This window comes from Diorhabda sublineata, chromosome 8 (genome assembly GCF_026230105.1).
Source record: "Diorhabda sublineata isolate icDioSubl1.1 chromosome 8, icDioSubl1.1, whole genome shotgun sequence".
NCBI classification, from domain to species: domain Eukaryota; kingdom Metazoa; phylum Arthropoda; class Insecta; order Coleoptera; family Chrysomelidae; genus Diorhabda; species Diorhabda sublineata.
Genome location: NC_079481.1, coordinates 3,184,186 through 3,202,898, shown reverse-complemented (window position 1 = coordinate 3,202,898; position 18,713 = coordinate 3,184,186). Strand labels below are relative to the sequence as shown.

Sequence of the window (18,713 nt, the reverse complement as noted above, 5' to 3'; positions counted from 1 at the left end):
AGTCAGTGAGTGTTTTTTTAGAGTCAAATTTTTGGACGTGATTTGAAGTTGAGCAGTGGATAAGTACTGAGTTATAATAAAAATTGCGAATAAAAATATTTAAAGAAATAATAAAATAAATAAAAAATGAAAAAAAAAATATATGAAGCAGATATGATCATTACGTTTTCTGAGTGTTCCCATGTAGGTCTATAGGATAAGGGGCAACTAAAAAATAATTTCTCAATGCCATCCGTAACGGGAAAAAAAAACAATTTATACAATTTTTTTGCTGGCAACATTGCAATATAATTTTATATTAATAAATTTTTAAAGCTGATACATCCCACGAATTTCGTTTTATATAGAGGGCGCCAGTTACACTTTTATAAGTTGATTTTAGTTTTATTATGTTGGCAATGATAACCTGTTAAGGGTAAAACATAAAAACATATTTTTCCATGATGTCGTTAACGAAGTAGAATAATCGCCAAATCCATCAAAGTTATGATGATTTTGACACAGATATGTACTTTGTATATAATCGAGGTAGCCGGCAACGAGTCAGTCACCAACGCCTTTTTTGTAAGCAAATTATGGACTCTTCTGCAGCTTTACGAAATCCTAGAGGTGTGCAAATAAATTCTTTATCTCGTTTTTCACCTATTCATCTTGTATTTTTTAAAAAAACTTTGAATTATTTCATATTTGAAGAGTCAATTCATCTAGTTTACTTAGTATTGTTACCACCCAATTATAATTACCATAATTTTGTTAGTATAATGTTCGAACAACTTTTCAATTTGAAATCGAACATAGGGCCCAAACAAAATAAAATTGTATTACCCTTATTATATAAGACCATTCCGTCGCATTCGTTGCTTTATACAGGGCCGGATTAAGCTAGGGGCTTGGGGGGCTATAGCCCCAGGCTCCAGGTCCAAGAGGGCCCCATCATTTGGAAATCATTCTGTATTTTTTGATGTGTTGATACCACAAATCTAACGTATTGATATTATTTTGTGAATTTTTGCGTGTTTTCGAATTCCTTAATGGGGCCCCGTCATTATTTTAGCCCCGGGCCTTATAAATCTTAATCCGGCCCTGGCTTTATAGCACTCTTCGCTACGCTCTTTGTGCTCTAAAAAACGCGTGCGACAAAATAGTGTTTTTTAAATCATGTATAATAAATAAGTATTATAAATTAGTACGCATTATGAGGATAAAAAATTTCAGACTTTTCTTTCTCATACTGCTTCTCATTGATTAATTCATGGGTATATCTCGATATTCTGTATAGATTCCATGGAAAAATTTTATATATATATATACAGGGTGTTTAAAAAAAGGTGATCACGTCTTTAGGATAGATAGAAAACTGAAAAATATTTGGGGTTTGCTCAGTAAAAAAATTTCGTAAGGCCATCCGTATTCAGAAAAAAAAAAACATATATACACATTTTTTACGATGTTTTGGAAGCTGATACATCCAATGAATTTATTTTTATGTCTGACTCTCATAACTTTTTCAATATTAGATTTATTAAGCAAAATTTCAAGTGAACTTAAACACCATTTAATTTTACGCTTAAAAAGTACAACTCGATTCTGTGTACCGTTTTCGGAATATTGTGATTTTGTAATGTTTAACAAAAATCCAGTCTAATCAGTATAGTATCTTGTTTTTCCAAGTTACATAACTGGGTACTGAGTTATTGGAGGCCTTATATAGTATGAAACAAACAATAATTTGATGATTATGTATTGCGGTTCTGGGACTCAAACTCTTGTTTGTTTCATACTAAGGCCCCCAATAGCTAGTACCCATACCCATAATTATTTTACTCCGAATTTTACACGACAATAGCATTTTCTCGGAGTTTGCCAAGTCAATAATAATTACATTTCTGAAACCTAGCTATTTGTTAAATTAAATATTGTTAATCAAAATGCACTCAAATTTGGAATACATTGACATGTTATTAACCTTTGACGAGTGTTTAGGAAACTCTAGTGTAGCTGTTACGCGTTATGCAGAAAAGTTTTCTGAAAGAAACTTACCAAGTAAAAATACATTTAGAACCATTGAACGACGTTGTCCAGAAACTGGGAATGTGAGACCTAAAAAAATAAATTCTGGTAGACCAAGAACAACAAGAATCATTAATACAGAGGATATGATTTTAAATTCTGTTGATCAAAATCCAACAGTTAGCGTAAGGAATATGACAAGATGAACAATAGAGTAACAGACGACTCTTGCCAGACGATTTACCGGTTAGAGTGGATTTTTGTCAAGCATTACAAGAAAGGACTGCCCTTAATCCAAATTTTCTAAAATTTATTCTTTTAACGGACGAAGCCACTTTTAGGCGACAAGATATGTTTAACTCCCATAATGAACACTACTGGTGCGATGAGAATTCATATGTCAAAAGGGTATCACATTACCAACACTCATTTAAAGTTAATTTTCGAGCAGAAACTTTAGGTAACAAATTAATAGGTTATCACATTCTACCTGGAAATTTAAATGGTGATATCTACCTGGATTTTGTAAGATATTAGAAGATTTACGCTAAACGAGCGAAGATCTCTATTGATCGATATATTGGTAGATATACAGAAGCTCCGATTTACTGGCCTCCTCGGTCATGCGATTTTAATCCTTTGGATTACACAGTTTTATCGTATCTTAAAGAAAAAGTTTACCTACTCTAATTGAATTCTATTTTACGTAATTAGCCTTTTTTTAATTTGCATCTTGTGATATTTTTTGTTTAATTAATACATTTATCTTTACTTCATACCAGCATCGGTAATTACTTCATAATTTTAAACTCAAAATATTACGAAAACGGTACATAGTATCGAGTTTTATTTTGGTGTAAAATTAAATAATGTTTAAGTTCACTTGAAATTTTGCTTTATAAATCTAATATTGAAAAAGTTATGTTCAATACTACTTGGTACAAACCGTGTAACTAGCGCCTTCTGTGAGAGTCAGACATAAAAACAAGTACATTGGATGTATCATCAGCTTCTAAAACATCGTAAAATCTTATGTTTTTTTTCTTCAACACCCTCTATCTTGAATACGGACGGCGTTCCGAATTTTTTTTCCTCAAATATTTTTCAGTTTTCAATCCTAGAAACGGGATCACCTTTTTTGACCCTGTGTATCAATAGTTACGACCTTGTTATTTTAAAAATTAGATATTTTTATTCAAAATCTTCCGAAAACGATTTAACAGAGAGTAACTTTTTGATGTATGAATGGTGTTCAAATTCACTTAAAACTTTGATTGACAAATCTAACCATAAAAATGCTCAACAATACTTGGTACAAATCGTGTGAATAGCCGTCCAATATTAAAACAAATTCACGGGATGTATTAGCTTCCATATTCTTATGAAATTTCCTCACAAGTTCTGCTATAAAAAAGTGAAACAAGACCGTAAAGAACGATTTTAGATATATTGCAAAATATTTGTTATTACGACGCATATTCATTTCCAGTAAATAGTGAAGAAATACTGTAGATCGATATATAATCCTAGATTTTCAAGCTTGAACATCGAAAAACTAAATATTATACTTATATATTACGAAATGCCGAAATTATGTCAAGAAGTCAAAAATACTCTTTATTAAAAATCCATTATCAATTAAATTAGATGTAAAATCATGACGATTTAAAAAAGATAATTTTAATCATAGTTTTTATTAATATTATATCAAATTAATCGTAGTTTTTCTCAATATTTATATATAGAGTGCTTTTCAGATAAAAGTATCCACCTTTAATAACTTTTCTAATACTGGTATTTAGAAAAAATCCAAAAACACGTCAATTTATGTTGGAAGGGGCAAGCATTATGGCATATTTAAACTTACTGGAAAAGCCACCCCCTCACCCCTAGCAGCATCCCCTTTATTTTTTTAAATTACTTGTCATATTTTTTATGTAAAATTTGGATACTCCTTTTTGAGCTGATTTCAAAAATGTATAATACTTGTAGGTTAAAGTGGTTAGTTTATGAGATAAACAATTTTTCTTTTAAGAGCACAAATTTTAGTTATTTACTTACTTTCACCTTATTTGCCTGTACTAAAATGGGTTGTACAACAGTTGAAACTCTTTAATCTTTTTAACTGTGCTATTTATTATGAAGTTACAATAAGTGTTCAAAATGAGTACCATTCACTTCCATACAATGGTATAATCTATTTTGAAATGCCTCTCTGACATTGCTTAATACGGCTGGATTTAATTGTCGACATTCATTTTCTATCCTCTCTCGTAAATCATCCAAAGATTCTGGTCGGGTAGCATAAACTTTTGTTTTTAAATACCCCCATAAAAAGAAGTCTAGGGGTGTTAAATCCGGTGACCTAGGTGGCCACTCCATCATCTGCCCCCTTCTACCTATCCAACGAGCGGGGAATGTTTCGTTTAAAAATTGTCGGACAGGCATAGCATAGTGTGGGGGAGCTCCGTCTTGTTGAAATACCAGTAAATCTTCGGAAAGGAGTTGCATGTCTTCCGTCATGTAATTCGTTAAATATTCTAGCAGCAGCTCTTGCACAATTATTATTTTGGTAGTATAAACCTACAATTTCAATTCTTTCTTGCAAAGAGTAAACCATTTCAGAGAAACAAAATAAATAATGTATCAAATTACACTATCAATAGTGACTACAAATTCTAGTTGACAATGTCAAACTTTAATAAAAAGTAGAGTTTTTTGTTGTTTGGATTTTTTAAGTAGAATAAATAGCACAGTTAAAAAGATTAAAGAGTTTGAACTGTTGTACAACCCATTTTAGTACAGGCAAATAAGGTGAAAGTAAATAATAAGTAAAATTTGTGCTCTTAAAAGAAAAATTGTTTATATCATAAACTAACCACTTTAACCTACAAGTATTATACATTTTTGAAATCAACTCAAAGAGGAGTATCCAAATTTTACATAAAAAATATGAAAAGTAATTTAAAAAAATAAAGGGGATGCTGCTAGGGGTGAGGGGGTGGCTTTTCCAGTAAGTTTAAATAAGCCATAATGCTTGCCCCTTCCAACATAAATTGACGTGTTTTTGGATTTTTTCTAAATACCAGTATTACAAAAGTTATTAAAGGTGGATACTTTTATCTGAAAAGCACTGTATAATAAAAAATTAACTAAAAAATTTTTCACTCGATTTCGATTTATCTATTACCTTTCGCATTCATAAGGAATTTTTATTGTTATTGTTTATTCCAAAATAAGTTTCAATCTGAACCAATATATATATATAAAATTATTCAAATTGCTGGAATCTTGGAAAAGGAGAAATTGTACCAACAAAAGACTGATATGAAATACCATGCTCTGACTGATTGACTCGCATTAGAATGGATTTTTGGATTTAACAACTCTTTGGAGGAGGGTATCTAAGTGTCCAAGTGTCCAAGTAGTCATGAATTGCTGATAGAAAACCGGTATCTATATCTCTCTACTTTATTCTGATCGGATCACCACGTCAAACTTTCGTTTAGAAAAAGAGGAGAATAACAAGTTTTGATTTTAAAAGCGAGCAAAGCGAGATAGACAGTGGTAAACCGATGCTCTTTCACTCTCTCTCATGCCGTCCTGTCTTTAATATTAACTCGTGGCTTGGTGACAAGAGTTACTAGAACAAAATGTGAATATGATGTGAAATTTGTGAAATTTTGATCCTAAGTAAGTCCGATTATGGACAAAATCTTGTGTTGCATGTGGGTTTTAGAGATATTTTATTCAATCATACCGCTATCTTAACCATACGATAATTATGTTTACTAATATATATTATCTTTTGATAAAAACGCACCTCATGAATGTCAATACCGTGATTTAGTGACCACATTGTTTGAAAATAGTCTTGCATTCTTTGTTTTAGTTCTTTCGGAATCTGATGTAAAGTGAGAAAATCCTTGAGATCTCGCCATTTTTGCTGATAGAGAGATCGTCTGGAATACATTCTTTGGATGATTGCAGTCACGTTACCGAATACCACAGCGTGCATCAAAGCTGTAAATCGAAAAATCGTATTACAAGTCGAACTCAACCATCATCACCACGGTTGGCTATAATTGAATAAGAAATTGTATTTATTTAATTACTGATTGTTACAAGATACGTATTATTATTATTATTATTATTAAATTCATTACCATAATTGCATTTTGTTTTCGCGATGAATAATCTTAATTTTAGATGACTTTTCATAGAAAATCAGTTTAAAATAACAGTTAAAAATTGACGTTTCCAATCAATTCGGTCTTTGAAAGAAAGTCTTTATCAAAATATGACTTGACATTGGATTTGTGTAATATCAACATTAAAATAAAATCAAAATAAAACTCTGTTTTAACAAGAAATATCAATTTTTTCTTGGTTGTTATATTTATAAATATTTTATAAATTTCAATCCAAAAACAAATGATTTAATTGATGGTTGCTTTATATTTTTGGGTCTTTATTATCCCATCTTGAACCATTTCTAAAAATTCAGTTTTTCCTGTATTTGATTACGTTTCAAGAATTTATGAATCTTTGTAATTCAATTTTTTGCTGATAGAGAGATCAGTTGGTTTTATAATGCTGTTTTATCGTTGTTACCGTATTGATGACCTTCTATTATATTTTCTAAATACTGAGATGTTTGCCCTATGTAAACACAATTATTTGTTTATCGATCAAGAGACCACCTACGACATGAATGTAAAAATAAAATTTTGTCTTAACTGCACTAAAAATTTTCATAGTTACATTTAAATATATGAAAGATAATTATTAATTCCACCCAAATTTGTTAATGATTTTATTTATTGATCCTATGCACGTGAACCATTTTTGAAAATTAGTTTTTTTCGTGTTTACCTATGATTCAAGGATTTTTAAATTTAAATATAATAAAACGGTTTGTTTTATTATATACCTAATATCATATTTATTGAAATAATTTGATACCTGTTGGAAAAGTCTTCGTACATATGTCAAGGAAAAATCTTCTTTATTTTGTTGTTGTTTATATATATTATTTTTAATTTTTTTTTGATAAAGACAGAAATAAGGTGGAAGCAAATAACAAAAAACCAATCAAATTTGAAAAAACACTACTTGGTGTCTGTCTTTCTGTCTCTAAACTCTTCAGTTGGTTTGAAACCAGAAATGTAAGGTAAACTGGTAAACAATATATATATATGGTACAGTTAACAATTTGTCTTTTACTTTATTTTGGTAGCCAATTAGCTAGAAGCAGTGATATGCCATATTATGTTAGGTATACATAAAGTTATAACTTACCTCCAATCAACATGACGCATATACTAAAAATCTTTTCGTTAGTAGTATTAGCACTAACATTCCCAAATCCAACACTGGTTAAGCTGGAACATGTAAAGTAAAGTGCTGTGACATACGCATCTAAGCTAGTTACATTGTAGGCATGCGGTAAATGGAGTCTCTCTGCAAGGGTGTGAATCCAACCTGGAATAAAAATTATGCGGTACCACAAAAAGACGAAAACATGAATACAGGGCACAAAGACGATAATTTTTGTTGAGGGACTGTGGAAATCAAAAACTAAAGTGTACACTATATACTGTATATTCCGAGCTTTCGATACTTTAAATATTATATACAAAGGGTACCCAAATAAAAAAATATATCTACTTTTGACCTATACATCAGTTCGAACTCGAAATAATGAACTGTCGTTCGACAAATGAGAAGACACCTACTTCCGTTTTGTCGATATAAACATCTCTAATGGCTACAATTGCGGAAAGAAGGTCGTAACACTGACTAGTTTCGACGGTTTTGCGTCTCGTCAGAGCGGCGTACAACCATCTTGTTTGGATAGCGCTATTATTTGGTCTCTGTAGTTAAATACTATCTATCAGATGTTATCTGGCACCATCTTCACTCCAAGCTGTGAACCATTAGTGAAGTAAAATCTAGCTGTAGTTGGAGATAATTTGAAATACATATTTCGGTGATATAATTTTTACGTTTGATATTTAGGATTAGACAATTGAGCGAGAAATTATAAATGAAGAAAAGGAAATTTATGTTTTATAGATTTGGAGGTAGCCTTTGATCAAATAAGAAGGGAAGATATAGTGCTATAAGTGGATGTAGATCAAAATATCAAACTTAGATTTGATTAAACATATACATACACAGATAGGTGACACTAAATAAAAAAAAAAATTTTGAAAAATTACTATGGGATCTTTAATACGGTGGAAAGTCCATCCAAGAATGCTTGCCTTGAGGATTGTATGTCCATCTGAACTTTATCATTAGTATGTCCAGCGCTTACCCATGCTTCATTCAGATAATAATTTTTTTATTTTTACACGAAATTTCTTTTTCTGATAATGAATTGTTTCTTCCTCGAGTTCTGTATTGAAAACCCATTTCTTTCAATAAATCATTGATTTTTTAAAATCCCACAAATCCTTCTCTTCGTTAACTACCCAGAACTTTATCCACTGTAGGCAACTCATTTTGAAAAAAAATCGTGTACAATTCTTCTGATTGCGCCCACAAAATTATCAATTGAATTGATAATTTTTTTCTTTATGGATATTTTTTAGGTCGGTAGGGATTCGGTAAACACAAAATACTCCTGGAATATTTGCCGTTTTGGGAATAACGTCAACAATGGTTTTGTCATCATTTTATTGCATTTCATTTTTATATAAATATTCACAAAAATTTGTTTGGCTAGCGCTAAAATGAAGCTTTCTAGCTATTTTCTTCGGCGGAGTATAGCTAATGTCAACAACTTCATCAGCTGTATCCATGTCAGACATGTTTAAGAAAATTATGCCTACCACACGGTTCTTTATTTGTGTCTCTGATTGGGACCAATAACAACGCCTCGCCGTGTTTCGCCCGGGATGCTCACGTGATTATCATGCACTGACCATTGTTTTAGTTTACTATTTTTTTTTCGATAAATATTATTACTCTGTGGTGGAGCTTCATCGTGTATAAAACTTTAGAAAACATAAAGTGAAGGTAGCTAAAATGTGGTCTATTTATTCCGATAGAACAGCCACAAGAATCTTAAAATTTTCCGATACATTTTGTTTGTTGTAAAAACAATTTTTTGCAAGTAACTCAAGCATTCATATTGGATGAAACCGGAAGCCATTCGATAAAAACAAGCATTCCAATTCTTTTTCTGTTAAATTATTTATGTGTTGCCTCACGTCACAGGTATAGTGAATTGGAGCTCCATATTTTTGCGCCAATTATTTTTGTTAAGGATTTTTTTCTGAAAATTATGAATACTTGAAGTGTCTTCTTCGAGCATACAACCTCATTAAAAATGTGGATCGTTCGTGTCAATTTTCGTGCGAATTTCTTATTACGGGTGTTTGCGAATTATTAAGCACCATGAATATTTATACTTTTACGCTTACCTTTTATATTAACCAGTATACGGTTGATGCGAATTTTGTAATAACTACTTATTCATTTTTGTATCGACTACAATAATGACGGTAAGTCATTAAAACACACATTCGCGAATACAAAATCTTAATCATAATAAGCAAGTATTTCCCAGCGAAAGGCAACAGTATATTAACACTCAGTTTCAAGCTTGGAATGGAATATAATCAATGTAAAGTGAATGAAAATATTCATAAATTATGTGTGTTTTATGTGAAATAAATGATATTCACTCACCTAAATCTGTGTCAACTTCTTTTTCGGCTATCACATACCAAATACACGCCAACCAATGGGCAACTAACGTGAAAAATAGCATCAAAAGAGTCAGTATCATAGCACTATATTGAGAATATCTGTCCATTTTCTGAAGAAGTCTTGCTAACCTCAACAATCTTGTGAGTTTAATTAAGTGTGTATGGGAGCTAGATAGGGTACCAGATGTTTGCAGCAAATCCTGCAGAAAATTACAAAAAAAAGAAGATATAAACTCACCAGATGTGGAAGTGGAAAGATTGTTATAGAAAAAAAAATTGTATCTTCACGTTTTTCTTCTTTCCAGTTATCTTGCGGTTTTTTCCTTCTCTGTCATCATGTTTCCATTTAATTTCGTTTGTTGCATTTTCAAATTTTCTTCTCATATTTTGTTTCAGAATAAAATACTCAAAGAGTATTACTATCATTATCAGTACCGTTCAATCTGCTCTTCAAAGTATCACATTTTTTGTACTGATACCGTTTCTTCCGGTGCTCCTTTTGGAGGCTTATGGTTCTCCATAAATTTTCTCCCCCTTATCTTTTTGTGTGTAATTATTTGGATGCAATCGGATAATCAAAAAACATATCTCATATTCTGGAGGGCTATGATTTATTTGAAAACATGTAAGTACACGTACAATAATTTGTTTCAACTTACCGACACTGTGCCCGTTTCACAAACTAAGTTAAAATTTGCCACAATTCATATGTGACGGTTTTATGTTACTGTACAAATATTTCGCTATTATAAACAATGCGTAACAATACCAAAAGTCATTTTGCTTCTTGGAAGAAAACTTATAATATTGGTTGGGATACTAGCCAGGTACATAGTTGTTTTTACCTTTGAGGACGGCAGACCAAATTTTCAAAATACCAACAATTTCAAATAGCATCAGATTAGTTGCATGTATGGCAAAGTTGGAACAAAATTTACACATTTCAAAACATCCGGCATTACTGTATTACATTTTATTAGCAACTTTAATTAATCCCACAGTTAATGTTTTGATTAATTTAAAAAAATGGGGAGCATTATTTAAAAATTCTCTAATTTGTGTAACTTTCTTGGTCTTGCAAACATTCTCATTTTGTTTCAGAAATGTAATTAGTTTAAAATCTTTTGAAACATCTACGTTATTATTGGATTGTAAAATACTTTTAATCAATGAAGAGCTGCATACTTTTTTATCTTATATTCTATGAATCTTGAACACGTTTCGTAAATTTTCGGTGACTTAGCTGGCAACTATTTTTGTTACGCTACATTGTATACTTCTACTAATTCCGGTGAAGTCAAGAAAACTCGGAATCAGACATTTTTTACTTTATATTATTGAAAATAACTCCTAAATAACCCCTAATTTCACAATTTTTAAATCAAATCACAAAATTAAATTTACAGCTATTATAATAATAGGGGAAAAATACTAGATTTTAGCTTTCAGTTCTTTGTCTTCCTCCAGTACCAGCTCAAGATAAAATCCAGTACCTTTTTCCGTGTATAATAAATAACTATTAGTATGATTAATGATTAATTAATAAAAATAGAGATACTAAATTTGAGTTATAACTTTCAAATTAGTAATTAGTCTATTAAACTAAAACTATTCCGTACAGAAAATCATCTGTCATAAGCCACGATGATGGTAAATCCGATTTAAAGAGTTTTGGGTCATATGTGGAGTTATACGAATAATGTTATGTCTAATTCGTCCCATTACGTATTCTAAATTCTCTGATCTGATCACCCCATTGATCCACAACTTCCAATCCATTTTCCTTCAAACTGGTTATCCAGAAATCTCCAAACATCACGACTATAGTGTCGCAACATTCCTACTTACTTTGCTTCTAGCAGGCCTTTCAAATAGAGAACATGCTTCTTCATGACTTATATTTTTGAACTATGGTAGAATGAGAAACTGTTATCTGACATGCTGGATTGCTTTACGCCAGTTCTCTGGTGTCATATCCTTAATGGCTTGATAAAACAGTAGCTTAACGTCTTTCATTTTGAATGTCCTGTTGTGTCTTGCTACAAATACTTTCAATTGCGCCCATATGAGTAATAATAGTTCTTTTTTTATCAAATTATCTTCAAATTCAATACTTTTGGTGTTTAACCAGTCAATTATTTCTTGTTTTCTCCAAGATGAAGTTGGAATCTTCTCTATGCATCGAGAATGCATACTTGTGTTATCCATAACTACTACTGAATCACCTGGTAGATATTTTATCATTTCACCAAAATAGTCTTCAAAAACATCCGAATCCATGTCCTCGTGGTAATCTCCTGTATGGCACGACTGAAAGGTTAACAAACCTTCTTTCAAAAATCCCTCTTCGCTTCCATTATGGACGATTATTAGTCTTTTCCATTTACCTGAAGGCACCTTAATACCCGTTGACAGGCCTTCCATGAAAGCTTGGCGAGAACTGGTTATATTTTTGTCTTGCCACATTTTTTGTATTGTATAATTATTGTATAATCATTAATCCACGTCTTATCAAGATAAAAGATTTTCTTCTGCTCAGTTCTGTACTGCCTCATACTTCTTGAGTATTTTCGTCGTCAGCAAACAATTTCATCGCTTTCCAGTAAAAGTGCTTTACGGTTATGCTTTTCCCAGGCAAAATCCATATTTCTCAAAATGGTCCATCAAAGTTTTTTAGTTATCAACGGAAAAAGAGTGAACTTTTCTTCGATTCACACTTTTGGTGTCTTCATCAAGAACTTTTACTGGTCTGCCTGGACTTTTCTTGGTAGGTTCCACTTGGCCTGCTATCTTTCTACCCCGCAGTAATTTAAAAACGGTGGACAGTTTCTTGTACAGTAAAATTCGGGTAATCGTATAAATAATAAGTTTTTCATTCACTGATAGTGGAGAATTATTGGAACATGTTTTCGTTAGTGTAAATGTCGCCATTTTATTACTAATCTCATAATACCGTGAACACAGCAAAGCACCATTGCCCTAATGGTGAATGGTTAAGCTGAAACTGAAATAGGGTTAGAATTCCCCATTTTATTGCTCTATACCTTTCTGAAATAGACTATAGAATTTCTACCTTCTTTGGTTGAAACAGCCATAATAGTAAAATTGATATGACGGCAATTGTAAAGACTGTCACTAACAAAGAGTTGTTTTAATCAAATGAGTTTATAGAAACAGATATTTCTACTAGGTTAATAAGTTCTAGTTCTTTCAGCTATGTAGTTTCTTTTCCATGAATTCGAAATCAAGTTCATTTTGTTCTCAATTAATTCTGTCAGTTTATTATTATGTAACATGTTTTTACATTTTTTTTTAAAGGGATAGTTTTAATATTTATGAATTTTGCGCATTACTTTATTATAACTCTGTATATCCATATAAATATCACTACTTACAAAATACTTACTTCAGCACCATAAAGAGCATATAAAAAATCGAAAGGCAGTGCAGCCAGCAAGTCCACAACAAACCACGTTCTCAAGTAGTTTATGGCTATGGTTTTCCATGCTGATACTACTTCACCTTTTGTATTGACATATGTAGTACGGAAATTGAGTAGAATATCTGTAAAGTTTAGAAGACAAATTAATAAACCAGTTCGAAAGCTAGCTAATTTGTAAAATGAAAATATATTATTCCAGTCTGTGGTATTCTATCAAAAGCGGTGAGACCGAAACTTACTGTAGTTATTCATTGAGACTCAAAGTAGATTGTTCTTCTTCTCTCTTCCTTAATAAGTCTAGCGCCTGTTTGTTCTTTGATATCTTTTCTCGTCCTGCCTCTAGATTGCCGCTTTTTCTTTTTCATGGTCGACCACGAATCCGTGCTCCAATTGGAGATTTACACCTTGCTATTTTAACCAGTCTATCGTCTACCATTCGACATACCTATATTTTGCTTCAATTTTTTTTACGCTGTGATACCCGTTCGTTAAAGTTATCTACGTCACACAATCTTCTGATGTTTTCTCTTCTTTCTTGGTCTAATAGTGTTTTCCTAAGATCCGCCCGAGAATTTTCATTTCTGTGGTCTCAAAAAGTTGTTTCGTTTTTGATGTTACTGGTCTTGTTTCTGATGTATAGTTCATTATAGGTCTGATTCTTGTTTAGTGAATTCGTGCCTTTGTTTCTTGTTTTAGGTGTTTGTTCCGCCATGCTAAGTTTTGAAGACATGTCGCGACTTTATATAGCCATTAATCGACACGTTTAAACGCGTTGTTTCAAAGTACTTTTCTTAATACTTTTGCATGCATATTTGGTTTATGACGGATCATCCTCTCGCTATTCTTATTCATACAACTGATTTTTTACTCTTATTAGGACCTTATAAGGATAGATCTTTTGATAGTCAATTACTTTTTAATTGAATCGATTCTGTTCACTGATTTTGATTCTCAATGCCTTGATAACTTGTTAATATAAATGCGAATTTATTTATTATTGATATGATTTTCAATTTTTCTAAATAGATCACCTGGTAGGTTCAGTATAGACAGAAATTGGATTCCTAAGATGCTCCTCGATATTTATTAATTATAGATTATAGTATATCATATTAAAAATGATAACTTACCTATAAAAAATAAAGCTTCCACGAATACATCTAAAATCACAGACGGCCTTTCAGTCTCGAAACTTGCATTATAGGGTACAACCACGGCTACATAAAATGTAGCTATCAATATGAGCCAGTCCCAGGCATTTTTGAACATGCCGTAGTGGGAAATAATGAACCTGCTTTTTTTCACTGATGCCGTTTTGTATTCTGGAAGAGGTGCAGGAGTTGAACTCAACAAATTCTACAAACAAATTAGTTAATGCAATACACTGTGTGTGTGTGTGTGATTTGTAAAGAAGTCTTTGCCAGCTATATTATGAGTAGTTTCTTATTGGGAACGTGGCAAGGAAACACCAAAGTGGACAAACTTTAATATATTTTCCGAGCTTTCGAATACTTATATATTCATCGTCTAGAAAATAATAAAGATTTTTGGTGGTTTTGAATTATATTAATTCTTGTAGAAATTTTCAAAATTCAATAATCAAAGTGACTTCTTGACGTATGAGTATTTTTTCAATATGCTTGATATTATTCTGTAGAACGGTGGAAAGAATATTCTTTTTTCGACATTGTAGTATGAAGCATCTTCTATAATGTTCCTTCACCATTTTCATTTTGATTTTGGACCATGATTTTAAATTTTTAACAGCTAATCGACAATAAGTTCATGAGTTGGTCTGGATATATTTGTATATTGTAAATTGTAACGAAGTCTTTGCCAGCTATATTAAGAGCGGTTTCTTATTGGGAACGTGGCAATGAAACACCAAAGTGGACAAACTTTAATATATTTCCCGAGCTTTCGAATACTTATGTATTCATCGTCTGGGCAATAATTAATTAAGATTTCCGGTGATTATGATATTATTAAAGCTTGTAAAACTTTTTAAACTCATGGAATTCAAAATTCAAAATTATAATTCGCTATCTCTTTGTAAGATTTTTTTTCCATTCATAACCTCGGCCATTCGTTTATTTCGTCCTTGGCGAGAATATTTCCACAACATTATTATTTTTAAAGAGATTGTATAGTTAATTTCATCTAGTTAATGCTGGATACGATAAAAATGTTAACGTTTTGACACTCGTTGGACTCAATGGGTTAGAAATGTAAAATCATGTATCACCTCTATTTAGAAATATCAGGACGATGTTATTTGTTCTCACCAAATTGACGTCGACTGGGGTTTGCTCTTCCTTTATAAATAACTAGCAAAATTTTTGAATGGCGCGTTATTTAAATTATTTGAAAGTAGTTCATACAATTACCTCAGAAGTAATAAATTCATTCAAATTTATGTTTTTGTTCATATTTCTCAAAATAAAGTATCAAAAAAGATAAAATTCTGAGAACTATTAAGAAAAAAAAAATGAATTTGGAAATTTATCAGTTGTAATCTTGTTAGGAGAAAAAGTCAAGAAAAGTCAAATGTTGACAAATCGGGTTTTTTAATTAATATGGTAATTCTCAAATTATAATAATAATCTGAACAAAACGTGTTTATTAATAAGGTAAATATAAACTTAAGGGAAAAATATATTTCTAAATATAATATCGTATACAAAAACTTTGATAATTTTTTTTACTTGAACTTCATAATAAATCTTTTGCAGTTAATTCAATATTGTTTGTAGCCGGCAGCCATTTATTAGTCCTTAAGGATTTGGTAACATCAATAGATTTTCAAGGTTATGCACAACATTTGTTGAAAGTCATTATGAAACTTTTACAACAACTAACAGTGTACATAATCAAAATTTTACAAAAATACGAGCACAACACAAAAATTATGAATCATTAAGTAAACCATAGTTAAATTATCCAGTTTTGTGCCAAACTCATGATACAATCTTGGGCCATTTGTGTGAAACGTCTATAAAATAGGTGATTTGTTTGTAAAACTTCATATGTCCCAAATGTTTCTCCTTATATTTGTTTTAAGGTATATAAATTTATTCCAGAACAAAATATAATACAACAAAAACATCCTCAAGTACAAGGGGAGAATTGAATTAACGAATTTACTCATATATCACGCTTATAAATTTGCACCAACCGGACAAATAGCAGGTGACAAAAAGATCAATAATAGTTAAATTTTTCGACAATGTGCAATGCTTAAAATATACTTACATTATTGAGCTTCAATTTTCCTTTCAGTTTATCAGGCTTGTAGTGACCAGATAGCTGATACAAAACTGCTCTTGACCTTCGACGTCCATAATTGGTATGTGGTGCTTCTGGATCCAAATTGCCGTTAGTGTCTGCAAGGAGGCAAGAGTCAGCAGAACCTCGGAAGCGCGCCCCCAAAACGGCCGCTGTGCACAACATATAATTCACTTGCGCACATTTATGGAACATAGAGAATAGTGCTAGACAAGAAATAAAAGTCGTGTTTGTGCAAGCTTTTTTGGGTCTACCGGCAATATTTTTATTAGAGTATGTCATCTGTTATAATTTGCTACATAAATACACTGCTAATATTTTAGAAAAGTGGCTGATTTTAGTGAAAGTTTGGTTAAAATGATGATAGCTGTTGATTCAAATTTGATCCTATTGTTAATTACTATCTGCCATAATTGTTATAGATTTTTGAATACATAATATGTGGTGTGCTGTCGTCGTGTTTCTGCTGTCGTCGTTGTTACTGGCAATCAATTCTATTGGAATTTTGACATGATTATAATCATGTATTCAGAATCGTGCGAGTCTGATGATTCTCTTCGATCATTGAGAGACGTTTTCGGGTGATTTAATTGATCAAATATTCCGTGGAGCAATCACAAGTGTCTTTTGTTACTAATTTACAATTATAAAAAAATAATTTATATAAACTAATATTAGTTTGTTAAAGGTGCTGCTTTCAAATACGTGAGGTGATATGTATCTATTAGCCTCATCTGAGAGCTTGCCTCAGTATCATTCAACATACTAATGGTAGAATTATGTGGATTAACTCATTCGATTCGGAATGAACTCTAGATCATTGGTTGTGGAAAATTTATTTATCCATAAAAAATTACAAAAGTTATGAACAACTCAGCACTATAATAGCAATAGCAATATAAAAAATATCCTAAACGAGAAAGAAATTTATCTTTTGATTCTGATTTTTTAAACTTTACCTTCATTATTTATAATTTTAATCTAACTCTGAAAGTAGCCTTCCGCGCGCCAATGTGCGTCGCCTCTAAAGCCAGTACCTCAATTGAAAAGTCAATATTTCACCATAATAAAAGATTGTTAATTAAAAAATTTTCTGGAACTTCCTCCGTCGGTCTAAGCTAACAGAATATTTAACTAATTATGAAATATTTGCGCATCCGCCTTTTACATACAAAAAAAGATTCAGTGATAAAAATTTTTGAAATATAAATACTTTTTTTTACCAACTGAAAAAAGGAAATTATAATTTTGGTAAATAAATGTCTTTTATTGATATAAAAACGACAATCAAATGAAACGAATAATCCAATTTTTTAATAACATAATTTTTATTGGTTTTTTTTAGTAACTTGAAAGAAATATTATAATTAAAATGTGTACATTGTCAAAAAATAATACGTAATATATATATAAGAAGTGCTCCACAAAGCAAAAAAATTCTACAATCCCATTCTTTTAGTTTAAAAAGATGAAAAAAGATGTTAATTAAAAATCGTCTAGTTAATTGAATAATTGTCTCAAATGAAAAATTCTAACGGAAATAAATACTCCAAAATGTTTAAATTTCACTATATTCTTTCAGATTTTCCATATACTTGTACCTTAGAATATTTTTCTAATTGAGGTAACCGCTTACAAGATGGTACACGCAACTTGATAAAGACGGGCGAAGGACTATTTTCAAAGTTAAATTAAAATTAAAAATCATGAAGGTACAATTCCTGAAATCAGAATTTTTTTAATGACTTTTCTCGTCTTCTAAATTTAAAAATTCGATCATATAGTTCACCAGCCATAAGCGAAAGATTACATACTATTTTTTGACAGTTTATTGATTCATAACTTTTGAAATTATTCATGTACTAATCCACATAATTTGAATAATAGAATTGTTGGATCTCTATGAAATGTATAAAAATATGGTTACTAACCGACAAGTTAGCAATCGTTTTTTTTTGTGATCGCGACTTACAGAGATAGACTTTATCTTTGACTTTCGAACGAGAAGGAACGTTTTTAGAAACATTATTAAGTTAGTAATTTCTTGGCCCTATTCAGAAGTGCAAATAGTAACTTCCCTCGGTTTTCGAAAGTTTCGTGTTATATAAAAGAAAAAGACTGCTAATGGTTAACGAAGTAAATTCTCTGGTGAACTGGATACAATCTGAGATTAGTAACCAGTTTTTTTATAATCAAACCTAATTTGGCATCTTACTGATTAAAAATTCGATTTCAAGTATATTTTGGAGTAAATT

The 18,713-nt window shown here is 31.2% G+C and overlaps 1 protein-coding gene across 4 annotated transcripts in view; it reads right to left on the bottom strand.

Annotated features, from left to right (window-relative positions):
- LOC130447935 (potassium voltage-gated channel subfamily H member 8-like) overlaps positions 1-18,713 on the bottom strand; it is a 103,761-nt gene that overhangs the window by 16,127 nt on the left and 68,921 nt on the right. For 2 of the 4 annotated variants that reach the window (XM_056784991.1, XM_056784990.1), the window contains exons 5-10: positions 16,426-16,664; positions 14,304-14,529; positions 13,138-13,295; positions 9,712-9,931; positions 7,312-7,494; positions 5,834-6,033 (exon numbers count right to left, since the gene is read on the bottom strand). In XM_056784991.1, coding sequence (XP_056640969.1) covers positions 5,834-6,033; positions 7,312-7,494; positions 9,712-9,931; positions 13,138-13,295; positions 14,304-14,529; positions 16,426-16,664 — 1,226 coding nt within the window. The remainder of the gene's footprint in view (positions 1-5,833; positions 6,034-7,311; positions 7,495-9,711; positions 9,932-13,137; positions 13,296-14,303; positions 14,530-16,425; positions 16,665-18,713) is intronic. The other 2 variants (XM_056784993.1, XM_056784992.1) reach the window with 2 other exon arrangements.